Consider the following 18,644-nt stretch of genomic DNA (forward strand, 5'->3'; position numbering starts at 1 on the left):
ACGTATCTCCTTGTTCTTCTGTTTTCCTTTCTCCAGCTAATACTTTCTTCCTCGCCAAGTGATTGGTATACAGGCACTATCATGTGGATGAAATTTGAGAAGGAGATGAGTGTGTGACCCACCCCTGCTTATGTAGGCAGCATATGGGGGTGTGGTCAGACGGATGTTGGTATGTAAAGGTACATTTTGAAATGTATTCAGTGCATATCCACTGAAGCGAGATATTATGCAACTGGTGCTGAGCGAAGCCATAACGAAATAGAACTAATTAGAGTCTGTGATGAAAGTATACCTATTAGCATTACTTCAAAATAATTTTCTTTGCCATTTATGTGGTAACTAATTCACAACAGAAACTGCTTTTTATAATGACTAATCTGAGTTAGGTCACTGCCATTTTAATAAATAGTGAAATAAAGATACACTTCCACAAAAGAAAAGTTAACGCAAATTGAACATTTCAGAAACACAAGTAAACCATGAGCTTTTGGTAAACGTGGTCAGCTTTTCTTTTTCAAATAGCTCAAAACTCTAAAATCATGTGTCAATATCAGCTATTCTGTTAGAATCTATTAATCTGTATCAACACTTTTTGTATTTTTTCAGCCTTTACGCACAAAATCAGTGCCGTCTTTAAACAACTAAAACATGTGAATAACAAATACAGCAATGTTTCTATGACTTTATATATATATAAATAAATAGCAACATTTCTCAACAGTACTTAAATCAGGTCAGTAATTTGTTAAGTGTAAACATGGAACATTGTATTTCAGCTACTCTGAAATAATCAAGGTCAGTATCGTGTAATTAAATGGGCTTTCATATGGTCTAACAAATAGGATTTAGGGGATTTCAGGTACCACCAGGAATATTAGCTTCTTAAAGGGGTATTCCACTGAAACTGAGTTTAAGGTTGCAATTCTGCATAAGAAAACATGTTCCTGTTATTTTAAGAGTTATAAGCTCTCAAAGTAAGGACAATCCAATCATATGACGTCATCAAAGTGCACTGCCTGAGAAAATGTTAGACACCAGCTATGCTAGACATCTTGAATTATATGGGATTTAATGTCCTTGAAAATGACTGGTCATACAATCTTCTTCAAACCATCTCAGTTTTGTACAATTACAACCTAAAAGTAAATCTAGGTGGAATGCCCCTTTAAAGCATTACAGCTATTATGTACAAAGCAGTGCATTTTTGTGCAAGCTTAAGGCAATGGAGTTTGTACAGCAAATAGTTATAATATACATCTTATCATTTCATTTCAAGCTCAACACAAAACAGTGCATTGTTGTTTGAAGGCCAGAGCTTGATCTCCACACCTCTGCATTCCCGTTTAACCAACAGTCTCTTACAATTTCTACAAAAAGAAATGTAATAAAGAAAATCAAAGACTATCTCAGAATGTGTCAGAATAATACATTATAACTTGAGATGTGTACATTAAACACTCCCCACTGTCACACACATTATTGCATGTCCACGGCCCACCACAATATCAGAGAACCACCACAAATAGATTTCCCAAAGTAACACAATAACACGTGAACAGTGCTTCTTATGTAGCACGTGCACTATCTTTTCCACTACAGACTATGTGTACCCTACCCACCCCAGCCTGCCGCCTCCACAAATAACCTAAAAACCAGCGGGGAAACACTATTATGGTGAACATTACATTTGCGCATTACTTAAAAAGCGTGTGGGGTGGAGTTGGTGGGGGGTGGAGTCAGGAACACATCTCAGTCTGTTTGGGTCCTGTGGGGCTGGGAGGGCATGCTGTAGGCCCTGCCAGGTCTCTGCTCCGGCCAGAAAGGGGACTCGTGCTGCAGGGGCGTGCGTCGGGGGAAGAAGGTGTGCTGGAAGTCGTAGTTGAGCAGGCAGCTGATGGAGGGCATGTAGATGTCCGCGAACCGCGAGAGTCGGCGGGAGAAGTAGGTGGGGTTGTGGTACGTCCGGAAGAGGCTCCCGAACTGAGGGTTGAAGATGTCCTTGGTTTGCGACCTGCCGTGAGGAGATACACACGTGTTTAATGAGCCGTTAGGTGAAGATCTGTGAACTGAAGTGTGGCAAGTCTATAACAAGTACAACTGATGATTTCTTTCACCTCATAGACTCTCTCTCTTTTATCCATTCTTGAACAACAGCTTGAGATGCTGGATCCCTGTGTACCTGTATAAGAGAACAGACGGAGAGGCTGAGCAGAGACCACTTGAGGCAATGAGCGCACACACACACACACACACACACACACACACACACACACACACACACACACACACACACACACACACACACACACACACACACACACACACACACACACACACACACACACACACACACACACACACACACACACACACACACACACACACACACACACACACACACACACACACACACACACACACACAAGCTGGACAGCTCAGACAAGCTCAGACAAGCTGGATGTAGCCAATTACTTAAACATTTTCTTCACAAACATAGCCACAACACTGGTAAACAAACTACCCTCCCACTCAGGGCTTTATGGGGTAGAACACATAGTAGCTTACTACAAAAACCTAGGGGTCCGCAAGGACGACTTCAAGCTGGAAATGGTAACAACAGATGAGGTACTCAATAAACTGAGCGCCCTCCAACCTAACAAGGCCACTGGCCATGACAACATCCCCTCCAAATTCCTCAGAGACTCAGCAGCCGCCATCACCCCAATCATCACACACATAATAAACCTCTCCATAAAACAGGGACACGTCCCCAAGGACTTCAAAATTGCGAGGGTGACCCCTCTGCACAAAAAGGGCAGCAAATTAGACCCAGGCAACTACCGCCCTGTTTCTATTCTCACCTCCATCTCGAAAGTCATGGAAAAAATAGTCTACGAACAGGTCGAAAAATACCTAGCGGAAAAAAATCTAATCTACGAATTCCAATCTGGCTTCAGAACATCCCACTCCACTGACACATGCCTTCTCTATTTGAATGACCACATCAAACAAGAGGTGGACGCAGGCAAATACTGCGGCATGGTCATGCTGGACCTACAAAAGGCCTTTGACACGGTCAATCACTCCATTCTGATTGACAAGCTAAAAGCAATTGGTTTTGATAGTCTATCAGTGAGCTGGATGCAATCCTACCTTGAGGGGAGGGAACAGATGGTGGAGGTAAACGGTACCCTATCCCCCCCCCCCTCACAGTGAGCTGTGGTGTTCCACAAGGAAGCATACTAGGACCGCTACTGTTCCTAATTTATGCAAATGACATGTCGTCAGCTTGTGACTGCAACTTGTTCCTGTTTGCGGACGACTCAGCCCTGCTGGTCTCTGACAAGAACAAGTTACAGGTTGAAAAAACCCTCAGCTCGGAACTAGGCAGAATCTGCATATGGCTCGCTGATAACAAACTATCATTACACATGGGCAAAACAGAGTCCATTCTCTTCGGTTCAAATAACAAACTCAGCAAGACCGACGGCTTCTCAGTTACAGTGGGTGACAATATTGTCACAAGGAAAGATGAAATTACCTACCTGGGTTCCATCCTAGAGGCTAATCTCTCCTATGACAAAATGGCATCCAATGTAATAAAAAAAGTCAACCAACGAACTCGATTCTTGTACCGGATCTCCTCTCTGGTAAACAAGAACACCCTGAAGACTCTGGCAGGAGCACTCATTCAGGGGTACTACGACTATGCTTGCACCTCATGGTACCAAAGCACCTCAAAGGCGCTAAAAACAAAATTACAAACATCTCAAAACAAACTGGTCAGACTACTGCTTGACCTTACTCCTAGAACCCACCTCACCCCTGCCCACTTCGACAACCTAGGATGGCTTAGAGTAGACGACAGAGTACAACAACTTGCAATGGGCCTGGTCTACAAGATACACTACACGACCAAGGTACCCATGTACATGTCAAAATACTTCCCAAAGGTCAGTGAATACCACGATCACAACACCAGAGGGAGCTCCACAAATCATGTTAAACCCAGATTCGGCTCAAATAAGGGACTAAACACGTTTCGCAATTATGCCACATCAATGTGGAACGCCCTACCCAAAGCTGTAAAGGAATGTGGATCACTACCCACTTTCAAAACCTCTCTCAAGGGACACCTACGGGAGACTGCAATTCAACACTGGCCCCTGTAAATATCCTAACCCAACCCCCTCCAATGTACAGTCATTTACCTAGTATGGTTTTGTCAATAGTTCAATGTACAATTGTGTTTGTTTGTACAGTGTCTCCTCCCCCCCCCCCTCAATGTACAGTGTTACTTGTTTATACAGTGTGCCCCCCGCCCCCCCCCCCCCCCCCCCCCCCCAACCACCTCCAATGTAAATTACCCAGTATGGTTGTCAATATCCCAATGTACCCAACCCCCCCCACCCAACCTCCTCCAATGTACAGTTTCTACGTCAAATGTATATACTCCCCTTTCTTGACTCCTTCTGTATCACAAACAGTACTGTATTTGCAAATCTGGTATGTCATAAATGTATAGATGTAGCAGTACTGACTATCTGTATGTCATGTATGTCATATATGTCTATATGAATTGAAAATGGGGGACCCTGATGGAAACAAGACAAACGTCTTTCTCAGGTCTGCATCCCCTTAACAATTGTATGTATTGAGCCGTACTGTATTGTACCCATTCTGCAATCTGTTAAATAAAGTTTTCACACACACACACACACACACACACACACACACACACACACACACACACACACACACACACACACACACACACACACACACACACACACACACACACACACACACACACACACACACACACACACACACACACACACACACACACACACACACACACACACACACACACACACACACACACACACACACACACACACACACACACACACACACACACACACACACACACACACACACACACACACACACACACACACACACACACACACACACACACACACACACACACACACACACACACACACACACACACACACACACACACACACACACACACACAGTGGCATTCTGACCTGCATGTGTTCGATGAGTCCGGTCAGGGCCTGTAGCCAGGTCATCGTGTGGACGCACTGCCGTGTGTTCATGATCTTTATCTCCTTCCTCAGCTCAGGTATTATGGCTCCTGTTCGCCAGCCGTGCCTCAGCGTCAGGTCCTGAGAAGACCACAAAACACCTGTTGAACTTCAGTTTCAGCACCACGGACAGAATGTCATATAGAGAACTAGTACCAGAAGTACATTTTCCATTCATAAATAATTTACTAAATGTTTAATTATCAACCCTTTGGTTGCCGAAAACGTAGATCTACGTTTCTGTGGCCCAGCGCTTGAGTGCCGGACACGTCACAGAAACGTAGATCTACGTTTCTGTTTCGGTATTTCTTTTATTCGCTATTGCCATTCATAATTCATCGGGCAGCGTGTGCATGCTGTACTGAATGTGTCTGAAATTGCAGACGGTCAATACCGCCAGCTACCGCCTTGCGGCCGCTATTGCACTCCATTTGAAACGATGTAGTTTCTTTTCTCTACCGAGCTGCGGCGTGGGGGCGGGTCCTAAACACTCCGGCAAAACAAGCGCTTGTAGGGATGGCTTGGACAACTGACCGGGCCTGCCCATTCATGTGCAATGCCCGATAACGTCGGAGAGAGGATCGCTGTGAATATCTGGAATGGCGATCAGATAATTGGATTCTTTTTTTTGCATTACATCAGAGACAAGGTAAGGACTCTATATTACCGATCTTGCGTTGATCTGATATTTGGTATGTGCTGTGTCCCATTGGCAGTGATCACAGCACGGAGGTGCGCCCGCTCCAACCCCCCTTTCATGTATGCACGAGGAGACATAATACCAATAATCTAGCGTTGATTTCAGGATGATTAGATAATCAGGCGAAAAATGGCAACGTGATAAGTGGATTTGACTAAAGGGCTGTTTTGATGGAGTTCCCTGGAATTACACAGGAACACTCTACCACTATACTCATATTCACCACGGTATAAAACGGAAATGTATAGATGAAAAAAGTATCTGTTTTTTGCACGTTGACCGGAAGAAACCCACTGACAATCAACGGCGTTATTAGATCCATAGCTATAATTTTAAATATAGGTTTAGCTCTACAAACAAAGTGAGCGTTTACATGGGGTTAATGGTCGGCAAGGCCTATGCACTTCCCGGAAGGGGGCGTGGCACCCAATGTGTTAAGAAATAAGGGTTGTTTTAGCCTGTTTGAATATTTCTCATTTTACAATTCTTCAGACAAAGAACTATACACTACAAGTCTGTTTTATGAACAATCTAAAGATGGTAAATAGGAATGTTATGCACATTCATAGTTACACAGTAGAGGTTGAGTACTTTCAAGTGATGCATTCCATTCACAATCCAACATGATTTGTGAATAATCGATTGTGATTGGCTGAGAGGTGGGCATTATATTTGCACAACGCCCGGTATATCTGCCTGACAACTCACGTTCTTTTAAATCAATGCTCAAATGAAGATTTACACGTCTGTACTAAACATCTTTGGTGACATACATTTCCTGTCCAATACATTACTGCTGTTTCCTTGCAATTCCTCTAGAGGGAAGCCAAATGTTCAGTGACCTGGCTAGGGGTCACAGTGTGACTGTGTGACCTAATTTCTTGCTAGGCGTTAGCTAGTTACAATGTGGATGAAGGGCGGCGCGTTTTGGAAATGGAAAGGATTGCTCCATTTCAACAGAATCAAAGGATAGTAGGCTGTGGACAGCATAATGTTTTGTGAAGTCTCGTTTATAGATTGGCATTCAAATCACCTTTGGCCGACAAGTTGGACCTTCCTAGCTTAGCTGTGAGGTATGAAGCAACAAGCTAGCCGTCTCTGCTGCTGTATGGCGATTCGCACAAATTAACTGGCTCCATATCTGATGTAGATATAAAAGCACCAAACGGCTTGACTGATTTTTCTATAGTGATTTTGTTACATTTGAAACGCCATTGAAATAGCATTAAGACACGTTAGACAGCTTCCAGCATGCTTATGATCATCATCCTCATCAGGGATGCATGGGGAGGATTTTTTGATACATTTTCTGATTGCTGGTTATGACTTATGCTTTTACCCTCTTGGTACCCATGCCTTTCCATTCCAATATCATGGTGTTAGTAAATCAAATGCAGTAGTAGGGCCAGCATATTAATTTGATCTGACAAGTGATTATAGAGCAGCGTTCAGACCATTTTCAATGCATAGGAACGGGTGCTATGGAAACGGTTATAACTCACCATAAATTATCATCTTTTCAAAGATAATATGTGCAATAGATGTATTTTGTTTTCAGAATTACGTTTTCCATTGAAAAGCCAAAGCGGGATAATGAATTCAGGTCGAGTTTAAATGACCTTGGCCCACCTATCCATTACAAATACACAGGCTGTCCAAAACATTTCAAAACAGAGTGATAAGGCTCTTCGTCTCCAAGGTTCAATTAATCAATGGGTTGGCTTGGGCCCAGGCTCAGGAAATGTTCTGTGAAAAACATCAGCAGTCCAACAACCCCCCCAAAACAAACAAAACAAAAAAGGCACAATTGAGGATACAAGGTTTTCTGAAGGAAACTGACAACACACAGTAGCATCCTAAGCACCATTATCTATTACCCACTAATCTAACATGTTCAGATTCAATATTTGTTTCTTCATGCAATAAAATGTATTCATACTAAAGAGCTCTGATTATAGATTGTATAGGCTGTAAGCTAGTTATTATTGCTAGCCTACAGTTTGGTCACTGTAGAGTGTAGATATGATACTATGGTGCAAAAAATGCAGGGTTATTGCTAGCTTACAGCCAGGTCACTGTAGATATGATACTATGGTGTAGATGCAGGGTTATTGCAAGCTTACAGCCAGGTCACTGTAGATATGATCTCCAAAGTAGAGCACCTTGGACCCTCTCCACCCCGTGAGTCTCAGGAACTCATACAGGTTTCCCTGAATGAACCAAAAACAGTTAAAAGGAAGTCATTAATGCCATGAGGTGTATGCTAACATAATTTCTTTGGACTGTTTTATGATCGGGTACAACAACAACACGGTGACGGCCCGGCACAACAAACCTGTTTGTAGATCTGTCCTTTCTCCAGCTTGTGGATTCTGTCCCACAGTAACACCCCTTTATCGGTCACCCGTCTGAAAGGTCTACAGTCAGCAAGTAATGGACACAGAGACAGACCTTAATTAATATATACGACTGAATACTGCTAGTGCAGGAAGTGTAACCAAGTTAAGTTTAACCAGTGTGATCGTTTTGCAGCTCATGAGGTTATAGTAAAGTTATTGATAGTTCTTATAATATTAGGGCTGTACCGAATGTAATTTTGTAACATTCGAAGCTTCTATTGAAGTATTCGAACGAGGCTTCGAATATCTGTCGTCATATTTTATGACAAAATCCAATATTTTTCTCTTCTTTTTTTTATCCTCAAACTAAATCCTCAATTTGAATAAAGTGATTAATCTGTGATTAATCGGATTAAAAAGGGCATGGTTGGCACGAAAGTGATGGTGACGTCTTGATGGAGCGCCGAGTGCCAAGAGGATGCAGATAGGCTACATCAGTGGTTCCCAAAGTCGGGGTCGCGACCCAAAGGTGGGCCGCGAGCAGCCACGGATGGGCCGCGAGATGATTTTAAATTATTATTATTATAATTTTTTTTTTTTTTTGTCAGGCCACTGAACTTAGAAGCAGGCCAGGACAGTGTTTCTAGTTGTATTCTAAAATTCTATTCTATTGTATTCTAAAATGTGACTATATGGTTTTATATTAACTTAATAAATAAACAAAAACGAAAAATCTACTTATTTCAACGAACATTTCAAACTAAATAACAGATTATGCACATAAAACACTGAAAACAACCGAAGCAACAATAGTATTTTAATGAGGCTATTATTATTATCATTATTATTTTGCAACAAGTTAGCCCTCTCATAAATAGCACATATAAATGAATAACTAACTTGAACTAACTTAATAGGATTGAAGTGATATTTGGCTTAAAAAATCGGGCGCCTGACAAAAAAAAAAAAAAAAAAAGCCAGACGATGTGCATTGGGCCGCGGCTCTCTGACGCCTTATTTTCTGGGCCCCGGCCTGAAAAGTTTGGGAACCCCTGGGCTACATCATTTATGATAAATGTTTTTTTTTTTATCCACTTTTTCTCCTCCTTTTTCTATTTTTCTCCCATCCCAATTTAGCCGTGCCAATTCTCCCCTCCCCTGTCTTGATCGTTGCTCGCATGTGCCCCCCACTGGCCGGTCGTATGGAGGATAGATACATGTGGAGGCAGCCAGTCACATCTTTTCACCTGCCAGCGCGGACTCTCATTGGCGAGGAGTAACGTGTAGGAGGCTCACACTGCCCCCGCCATTTTCCTGTCTTTGCTGTGCAGGCGCCCTGACCGACCTGTAGGAGTCGCTGTTTACAACGACCAGACTACCACCCATCGACTTCCCTCCCGCTGAATCTGCCAATTGAGTCAGTATGACGGCCGGCCCAAGCCGGAGGCAACGCTGACAGCCGGATTCGATACCGGTGGCTCTTGCGTTGGTGACGAGCGCAATGTCCGCTGCGCCACCCAGCCGCCCCTGATAAATGTTTTATTTAAATGTTTATGATGAGTCATATACTATAATAGTATAATACTCAAATATTAGTGTAGCCTAATCTTTATCTGCAACTGTGAAGAAAACCCCATTGGTTTAAACAGAATGAATAGACACATAAAAAAAAAGATATAAAAAAAGATATATATATAAAAAAAATTATTTATAAAACATTTAAAATTCGAATGTTGATTTAGAATTCGAATGTCAACATTATGAAACTTCGAAGCATTCGGTACAGCCGTAGTTCTTATGCAAATGCGCATACACACATATATATATATACACACACAGAGTACAGACGCTACCGCTTTCTGTCTCTTACTCACATGCACACACCCATGCACACAAACATGTTTGCCAATGAGCGCGCACACACACACACACACACACACACACACACACACACACACTACTTGAAGTGGGAAAAAGCAAGTGCCGATACTCTCATTTCAGTGTTGAGGGGACAATAAGGCGCAGACATTTCTTTTGGGTGTGTTTTGTTGTGCTATCTGGCACTTTACCGCTTATTCATCCTCTCTCTCTCCTTTACTCTCCTTTGCAACTTGTCTTGCTGTGTTGAAATTATGTCTAAATGATGGCAAAAGCATGCCATAAGATCAATGCCTTCATTGTTTACAGCTGGAGAGTGGAGACAACACTTGTGCACACATGCACACACACAGAAACAGAAAGCAGCTGCTACACCTTCTAACCAGCAAATACACACAACCTGAGTGAGTCCTATTACAAAGCTTACAGGTGGGAAAGGATTATTTTACTCATCCAGTATTTTCAGACACGTGGCCAGGAAAAAGGTTCTGTATCGTTAGTGGCTTAGCTTGGCTTCGCCTTCTGCACTATCTCGCGTACGTGCACGCGTACTGAATAAACCACAAATGTACCTCTAATACCAGTATTAGTCTGACCACACCCCTCATCAGCTTACCTTCATAAGCAGGTGTGTGGTCACCTGCTCTCCTCCTTCTCGCTTTCACCACAAGGAAGAGGTGCCTCGGTAGATCCCCACACTTGACACCATGATGGAAGAAATTGGATTAGGAACAGCTTGGGAAACAAGGATACGTTGACATCATATCTTTATTTTCTCTCTCACTATTTTCGAGAAAATACGGCGATATTGTCTTCGTACTGGAGTGTCTAGAAGATGATGATCATTCTACAAACCCTCCACCGGTTTTCGTATTGGGAGCACGCCGCTGCATGCTTCTCAACTGCAGTTCCTTGCTGTGTTTGTTGGGGTGAAACCTGTCAGGCCACAGCTGAACTGTCGGACATGCCGCTGTTGTGAGGAGCGGTGCGTTCCAGGTTGGGTGAGTAGTGTTTGCTGGCGGGCTCCACTTGTCTGTTAGTGCTATGGGGGCTACTAGACAAAGTTTATGGAAACCGGCCCCAGGCTAGGGTCCTTTGTTTAGCCGTCTAGGCGACAGAAGGCCTTGGTCTGGCGACCATTATAGTTTTAACTAGTGGGCCGCGACCATTGACACTGGTGATCCCTGTGTGTTCTGGACGAGTGGATTCTCTCTGTCACCGTGTTAAGACCCCATCTTTCATATCCAAATGAGAGTATTCCTTCACGAGGGGATATGTGCATGTAATGTGCGATAGCGGCAGATTCATGTTCAAAGTCAGCTATACAGGCCAGTTGGTACTGTGCTGATTCCGCCGGACGTGTTAATGTCACCGTTGTGAAGCGGTGTTGACGTCTTGTTTTCTCTTTTCTCTTAAAAAGTGAGGAGGGTTCAGAACGGCGGCCTGTCTGGGTGAGTGTTATGTCATTGTTTACATGTTCATAGCTTACGGTTAGCCGGTCGGTGGCCTGGCGCGGGGTAGCTTAGGCTTCTCGCGCGCCGCCGGGAGCTCGCTCCTGATCGCGTGCGTCGTAGATCGGCGTCTCGCGAGCGGAAGCGATAGCACCAGAACGGTTGGAGCAGCCGTTAGCTTGATGCTATTCTGTTGAACGTGCTTTGATTTTTAACATGTTTTACACTCTTGACCACGACGTCATCTTTGACAGGGGATGTTCGTCAACCCTGCCTGAGCCTAGACGGGGATTGCGTCAACAAAGAGGGCTGTGTTCTACGGTGGCTTATGACTGCACTTCGCTGATCTGCGTTCCGGGCAGGTACGGGGTTGGCCAGACCCTCATAACACGTCTTCTGGTTTTACCTTGCTAAATGTATTGTGAATGACGGTGTTTTTTCCCAAAACGTGTGTTGTTGCAATGCATTTGAGATACGTTGCGGGTTGTGTGTGAGCTGTTTTTGTCACTGGCAGTAGCTTCTCCGTGCAGGTCGTGATGTATTGATCTGGTTGTTGTGTGAGAAACATCATGGTGTTTATGTGTACCGTGTACTCACTACTAAGGCAACTAACCTATGAAGCTATGCTTGGTGACGAGTGAGTAAAAGAATGTTCTTTCTCAGACTGTAATGACAATGGACAGTGAGTTCACACATTAACAGGTTTTCCTGTTTTAACTGGCCGTGTTGAGGGTAAAATAGGAGGATTGTGTTTTTCCCCCCCCGGTTCCCTGGGGACTTTATCACCTCCTATCAGACATGTTGTGCATTAATTGTGTCTTTTGTGTGGTAGGGATACGATGTAACTCTCAGCTTGATTGCTGAGGTTGTGCTAAATCTGCTGGAGAAACTTATTTCCTAAAGGGAAATTGGTTTGGTTGCTGTCGTGTGCTTAGCAAGGCCTGTGGTCGATACTAATCAAGAATGATGTATTCTCTCATTGTGATGATGATGGGTTGTGTGTGTCATGTGACTTACAACTGGGTTGTACTGGCCACAGAAGCACATGTGTATGTTGGACCGGGGTTCTTAGAGCCCTCTCTATTCTGTGTTTTTCCTTAGTAAAAATCAGATAGCAGGTTAGCTCGTGCGCTGTGTGGAGCTGTGAAACGCTTCATAGAGCTGACTATGACTGTGTCATATTCTCTTTTTGTCGTTACGTCGTATCATGGGTGTGGGGTCGTAAAGGGGTGAACTGGTAACCTTTCCTCTCCCCATTGTTCTGTCGGTCAGGGGTACACCCCCTGTCCTTCAAGGTTCCCGTCACGTGGCGGTTCGGCACGTTACGGGGGGGGGGGGGGGGGGGGGGGGAGGGAGTTCCTGGTCCCACGGCCTGGTATATTGGGCGTGTGCACCGCAGGAATTCCCCCGCCATAGAGTACGTCACCGTGCGCGTCTCTGTTGGTAGGACTTCCGTGTGCTGTTCAGGTCCATGTGATGGATCTGTTTTCAGGGGGGGTGGTCAGGGCTCCTCCTCACCAAGCGCCTACTCAGGCCTTCTGTGAGTTCGGACTCCTTCTTCCATGTGATCCATGTGAGGAAGCCTCCATCAGAGTACAGAGCCTTCCTCCTCAGATTGTCAAAGTGAGTGGACCCTCTAGAAGGGTCCTTTTCTATTGTATGTATATTCGATTCAATTCGTTTATTGAGTGTGTATGGGTTCGGTGCCTCTTCCCCGGAGGCCCTAAAACCAGTTTTTTACATGGCTCAAGGTGCAATATATTCTTTTCAATCTGTACAGCTCGCGTGGGAAGTCTCTCTGGGGATCCCCGTCTCTTTCCTATGGGAGGGTGGTGGGATGTAAAAATGTGAAAATGTTTTACCCCGGCTGTGTAGACTGGGATACATACTGTTGATGCTTCCTTCTTTCTATTCCAGAAGTGTTGGAGTTAGGGAGTGTCACACCCCTCTTGTCGTTCCCCTGGGCGCCTTGGGGATTCAATGGCAGGTCTAAATAGCCTGTTCATTGATGGGGGTGTGTCCCGACGCACGTATAGTGCTAGCTCGCTGTAAACAGGCGATTGACTGGCACGCCTTAGTTGCTTGTGGTTGAAACAGCGTTTTTATAAAGCAACTGAGATGGGGGTTTTTCCTCTTCCGGCGACCACATCCCATGACCTGGGTGGGTTGTCGACGGATCCTCGTTCATGTCTGGGGGATGATGACGGGATGGATCTGAACATATGTAGTGGGGTCTCACGCCCTTGGGGTGGGCCACCAGGCGCGGTTCGTCCCGACGTCTGGGTGGCGCCTTCTTTTCATGTTAAGATCAACACGCATATCTGCCCTTTTCCTGGGGCATGTCGGCGTGGTTAGGGCACGGGACTGGTTCTGGTCACGCTGGTCCAGATCAGTTGAACCCGTTGTCCGCCGGGGATGCAGATCTGCTGTTCTGGTACCCTGAGGGACTTGGGCTTTTTTCAGGGGGAAAAATGCCAGGTCGGTCTGGGTGTCACAGGGTTAAGCGCTATGGAGACCCTGGTTGGGTATGTTTTTTACTCAGCACTGTCGTCATGGCTTACAGCCATGCCATTCTGTACGCGCTCGATCTCGTCGGATCTCGGCCGCTACACAGGTTGGTCCTGGTTAGTACTTGGTTGGGAGACCGCCGGGGAATACCAGGTACGGTGTGCTTAGGGGCTGGTTCTCCATTGTTTTTCGCTCCTCTCTCACGCATGGCGAAGAGGGGCCTGTGGGGGTGGTTTTTTGACCTCCTCTGGTGACCCTGTGCTTCCCGTACCGCCAGGCCCGGTCCGAAGTGATGTTTGCGACCCGTAGGCCTGGGTTAACCCTTTTTGGAAACTGAAACACTTGTACTGCGGTATAGCCGGTGTATACCCGCAGGTGTGTTTTGGAGTTTTTTCTTGAGGGGTTATAGGAACAACCACCGCATTGGGTAACACCGAGGTGGTTGGTTCCCTGGTGTGTTGGAGCAGTGTCAACTCCCGGGTTCACCGGTTGAGGGTGGGGGTTGTTAAATGGAGGCTTGGTCATGCAACACCGCCAGCTTACGCTCCTTCCGCCGGGGCGGCTGTGTTCAGCTGTCCCCTCTGGCGCCTGTCTCGTCCGCAGTCTCCAGGCTAGGGTTAACAGCCTGTTGCCTGGTTTTTCCCCGGTGCGCTGCCTGCTTCCGTTGGTTAACCTTTTTTGTGTGCTTACGGCCATGCTGACTGCCTATTCTGCAGGGTCAGTGTGCCAGGCGGTGTACTATTGGGGGGACGGGGCCCGCTCGGCTTACTGGCCTGGTTGGTTCCGCCTGGGAATACCAGGTGCAGTAACTGAGGGGCCTTTGTCCGAATACGCTGGCGATGTGGGGGGCGGGGCACTACGTGCCCACCTGGTGGGGTCTTGATGCTGGCATCATGGACTTCTCCGGGCCCCCATTCCAGGGAGTCCAGTCCTTTTGGTGGGTCTGGGTCTTCCTTCGTGCTCCGCTGCTACGGCCTTGCCACGGGGTTGGGTTTGCCCTTGACCCCGTGATTCTGGGGGCAGTAACGAGGTTGTTCCTCCGTTCGTTCCCGGGTGGCATGCGGGTTGTGCGTGGGTGTAGTCGTGGGTCAAGCCACGGTCTGCTCACCCTGTGCGTTGAGTTGCTTGAGTGCCTCTTCGCACGGTCGGGTCCGTCGCCCTCCCGTGACGTCCCTAATAGGGGGGCTACCCTCCATTAGGGGGGGTCGGGGGGGCTCGGCCCTCCCTGTTCTGATGGTTTTGGGGGGCTGTCAGCGGGGTGTATTTGTCAGCCAAGTGGCTCCGCTTGGCCTCCCTTGTGCAGAAGGCGAAGCCAAGCTAAGCCACTAACGATACAGAACGTTAGGTTATGACTATAACCAAGTTCTGTTAGTTAGGGGCGATGCTTGGCTTCGGACGGCCGCTGCAGCCCTTGACCTCACCTTGTGGTGAAAGCTTGGGAAGGAGGAGAGCAGGTGACCACACACCTGCTTATGAAGGTAAGCTGATGAGGGGTGTGGTCAGACTAATACTGGTATTAGAGGTACATTTGTGGTTTATTCAGTACGCGTGCACGTACGCGAGATAGTGCAGAAGGCGAAGCCAAGCATCGCCCCCAACTAACAGAACTTGGTTATAGTCATAACCTAACGTTTTCTGTAGGTTTTGCAGAACCCATTAGCCATTCCTTTAGTCAATCCACAATCCACTTTAGTCCAAGACAACAAAAAGAACAGCTGCAACATTTTCCCGATAAGCCACTCCCATTGCCATGCCCCCTTTCATCCAATTGGCATGAACACACACACACACACACACACTTTATAGAGCTGCACTTTTCTCTCTTCAAATGTCTTATCATACAAAATTAGACAACCTTCCAGAGAGGCTTAAAAACACAACATGAAACTCGATAGCTCTCAGTTCAGTTTAGCCACTACACCAGGTTAACGTTACTAACTTAAGACTAGCTGCCGACAGAGAAAAGCAGGCATGCGAGAACGGGACCAGGTGAGCGTCATGGCGTGAGGCGCGTCACACAGTGCCCTCTGGGTAATGCAGTTTATTTACGGCCAGGCAGAGAGTAACGGCAGCTTGTGAGAAGTGCCGGTACTCAAGAAAAAGTCAGAATAAGCCAAGTACCGGCCCACTTCAAGCACTGCACTGCACACACACATATACACACTGACACAAACTTACTTTCTCCTGTCGTTGAAGAATGCAGGTTTGTCAGCCTGAACAATGATAATATCAAACAGGTCCCTCCAGTTCTTCCCAACGATGAAATTCATGCCTCGGTCGCTGAGAAAAACAACACATCAGCACATCATCAACACATCAGCATTTCTGACCATAGAGAGACTCATATCAGGAATATCTGCAAGTTCATCATGTGGGTACTCCTAACTAGTTCCAACAAACTAAACAACTTGTGCCAACTATGTTTCAAAGGAGAAGGATATTGTATTATGTCGTTATGCCAATTCCCCATGCGTGTCACGGCCCTGGTCGATGCGATCTTCTGTCGGATCTACCACATGTCTCCTCCAATACATATGGAGTTTCCAGCCACTGGAAGAGCGCAATGCGTGCAGAGGTTCACGCCATCTCCCCCAGATCCCCTCCGTGCTGAACAGGCCCCCGGACTGACCATTAGGAGTCGCTGTTGCAACGACAAGGACTCTTACCCCAGCTGCGAACACTGCCAATTGTGTTCGTTGGACCAAGCCGGAAGTACTGCTACCGTGAATTGAACCCGGGTCTCTGCGATGGTAGGCAAATGTTAAAAGAAAGAGGATATTTAACTCAACTCCTATAATATGAAGTCGTACTACTAGTGGCTTTGTTGCAGCCAAGTTGCCAATGGTCTTTTAACACTTTGCCAGTTTGTCACTGGAAGGACAGATTGGAACCAACAATGTAACCAAGGACACAACATTGGACGCCTCTGGAATCTGAGCAGCTTTTGGCATGGACTCCGCGCGTCTGGCTTTTTGTGCTGTCAAGCCTGGATGCTGAACAGCTCCATATTCATGTATTTCACTGATTCCAAGTCCTCTTTGTCTTTAACCTAGGGGTGTAACGGTACACAGAAGCCTCGGTTCGGTACGTACCTCGGTATTGGTGTCACGGTTCGGTACGATTTCAGTACAACAGGAAAAAAATATTTATAATTCTTATTATATATTTATAATTATTATTATAATTATTATTATTAAATAAAATGATATTCTATAGGCTTGCCGTGGTAGTCAGTGATACTGGTGTCATTCTGTGTTCAGGCATCCAATGAGTAAATTAATTGCCTACTGCCCCCATAACCCTTTATTCGCCAAGGACGAGTTTCCACGTCATTCTCCGCCATGCGTAATCTGCCAATGACGCCGTAAGGCGTCTTGTATTTTGTATTTGTATTTATTGGTTTAAAATACAGAGACAGTGCATATTAAGAAACATTTGACTGTAAATATGCCAGTTTAGCCAAGTTGGCTAATTTTCAACTGTAGTCTCTGGGGCAGGTGACATGAGCACAACAATAATTAAAACATAGTACAATAATTAAAACACAGTAGGAATCAATATAGGTTGCAATACACTAAAATACATACAAATAAATACATTAAAATACAACCCCTCAGTTAAAAAACATAGTACAATAATTAAAACACAGTAGGAATCAGCATAGGTTACAATACACTAAAATACATACAAATAAATACATTAAAATACAACCCCTCAGTTAAAATGGTCGCACACTTGACCATCTCTCAACCATGATTTTAAGTTAGTTTTAAATGAGATGTAACTTTGATACTCCCTGAGCCGTGTTGGCAGAATGTTCCAGGTGTGGGCTGCTCTCACGGAAAAGGCTGTCTGACTAAAAGCAGACCTCCTGTTTGGGACTACACAGTCCCCTCTGACTACAGACCTGGTATATCTATCAGCAGATGCTTTCTGTTTTATGAAAGTACAGAGGGGGGGAGGAGCCAAGCCATGTAGGATTTTATAGGTAAGGCAGGCATCTTTGAATTTGACAAGATTGTCCCAGCTCAGTAGGTTCTGGTTTGTTATGCTATGACAATGGTGGTGGCTGTTTGTTTTCCTGTCCAGAACTTTCACAGTAAACTACCTGTACAGATCGTAATGTTGTACAGGAGGCGTGTGTCCAGCTAGTCAGACAGTATGTTAAGTGTGACATAATAATGGCATTAAAATACAGTGCTGCTGCTTTTGTTGACAGAGAGTTTCTGATGTGACGGAAGTTTGATAAGTGAAACTTTGCATTGTTTACTACCGATTTAATTTGTTTTTTAAATGTAAGATTGGAGTCCAATCCAAGTCTTTGAGATCAATATTTCAAAAATCTGTGATGGCAATCATATTTTACCCACGGAGACTTGGGATCTCCTGTTGATCTCCTCTCAACTCTCCAACGGTTCAAGAGCGCCATCTGGTGGCCGATCGGCGGATCGCCCAAACAGGAAGTGACGCGCCGGAAGTGGTGCTCATCCATATTCGGTCCGGACACTCGCTATCGTTAGCGGGACTCTAGCTCGACACACTGGACAGCGATCAGTTGCCAATAACTCGATAAACAACATGATTTGGACGTATATACTATTATACAACCTGGAAATGGATCGCATATATCAACATCCCATAATCGAGAACT

The 18,644-nt window shown here is 45.4% G+C and overlaps 1 protein-coding gene across 2 annotated transcripts in view; it reads right to left on the minus strand.

The window, feature by feature from the left end:
* Positions 1-398: 398 nt before the first annotated feature.
* The window catches only part of nt5dc3 (5'-nucleotidase domain containing 3), a 48,970-nt gene continuing 30,724 nt past the window's right edge, over positions 399-18,644 (minus strand). For both annotated transcript variants that reach the window (XM_084335387.1, XM_084335388.1), the window contains 6 exons: positions 16,172-16,273; positions 8,153-8,234; positions 7,941-8,027; positions 5,058-5,198; positions 2,115-2,179; positions 399-2,011 (listed from right to left, as the gene is read on the minus strand). In XM_084335387.1, coding sequence (XP_084191513.1) covers positions 1,750-2,011; positions 2,115-2,179; positions 5,058-5,198; positions 7,941-8,027; positions 8,153-8,234; positions 16,172-16,273 — 739 coding nt within the window. In that variant the 3' untranslated portion in view covers positions 399-1,749. The remainder of the gene's footprint in view (positions 2,012-2,114; positions 2,180-5,057; positions 5,199-7,940; positions 8,028-8,152; positions 8,235-16,171; positions 16,274-18,644) is intronic.

Source organism: Notolepis coatsorum (assembly GCF_963971535.1).
Source record: "Notolepis coatsorum genome assembly, chromosome: 18".
Taxonomy (NCBI): Eukaryota; Metazoa; Chordata; class Actinopteri; order Aulopiformes; family Paralepididae; genus Notolepis; species Notolepis coatsorum.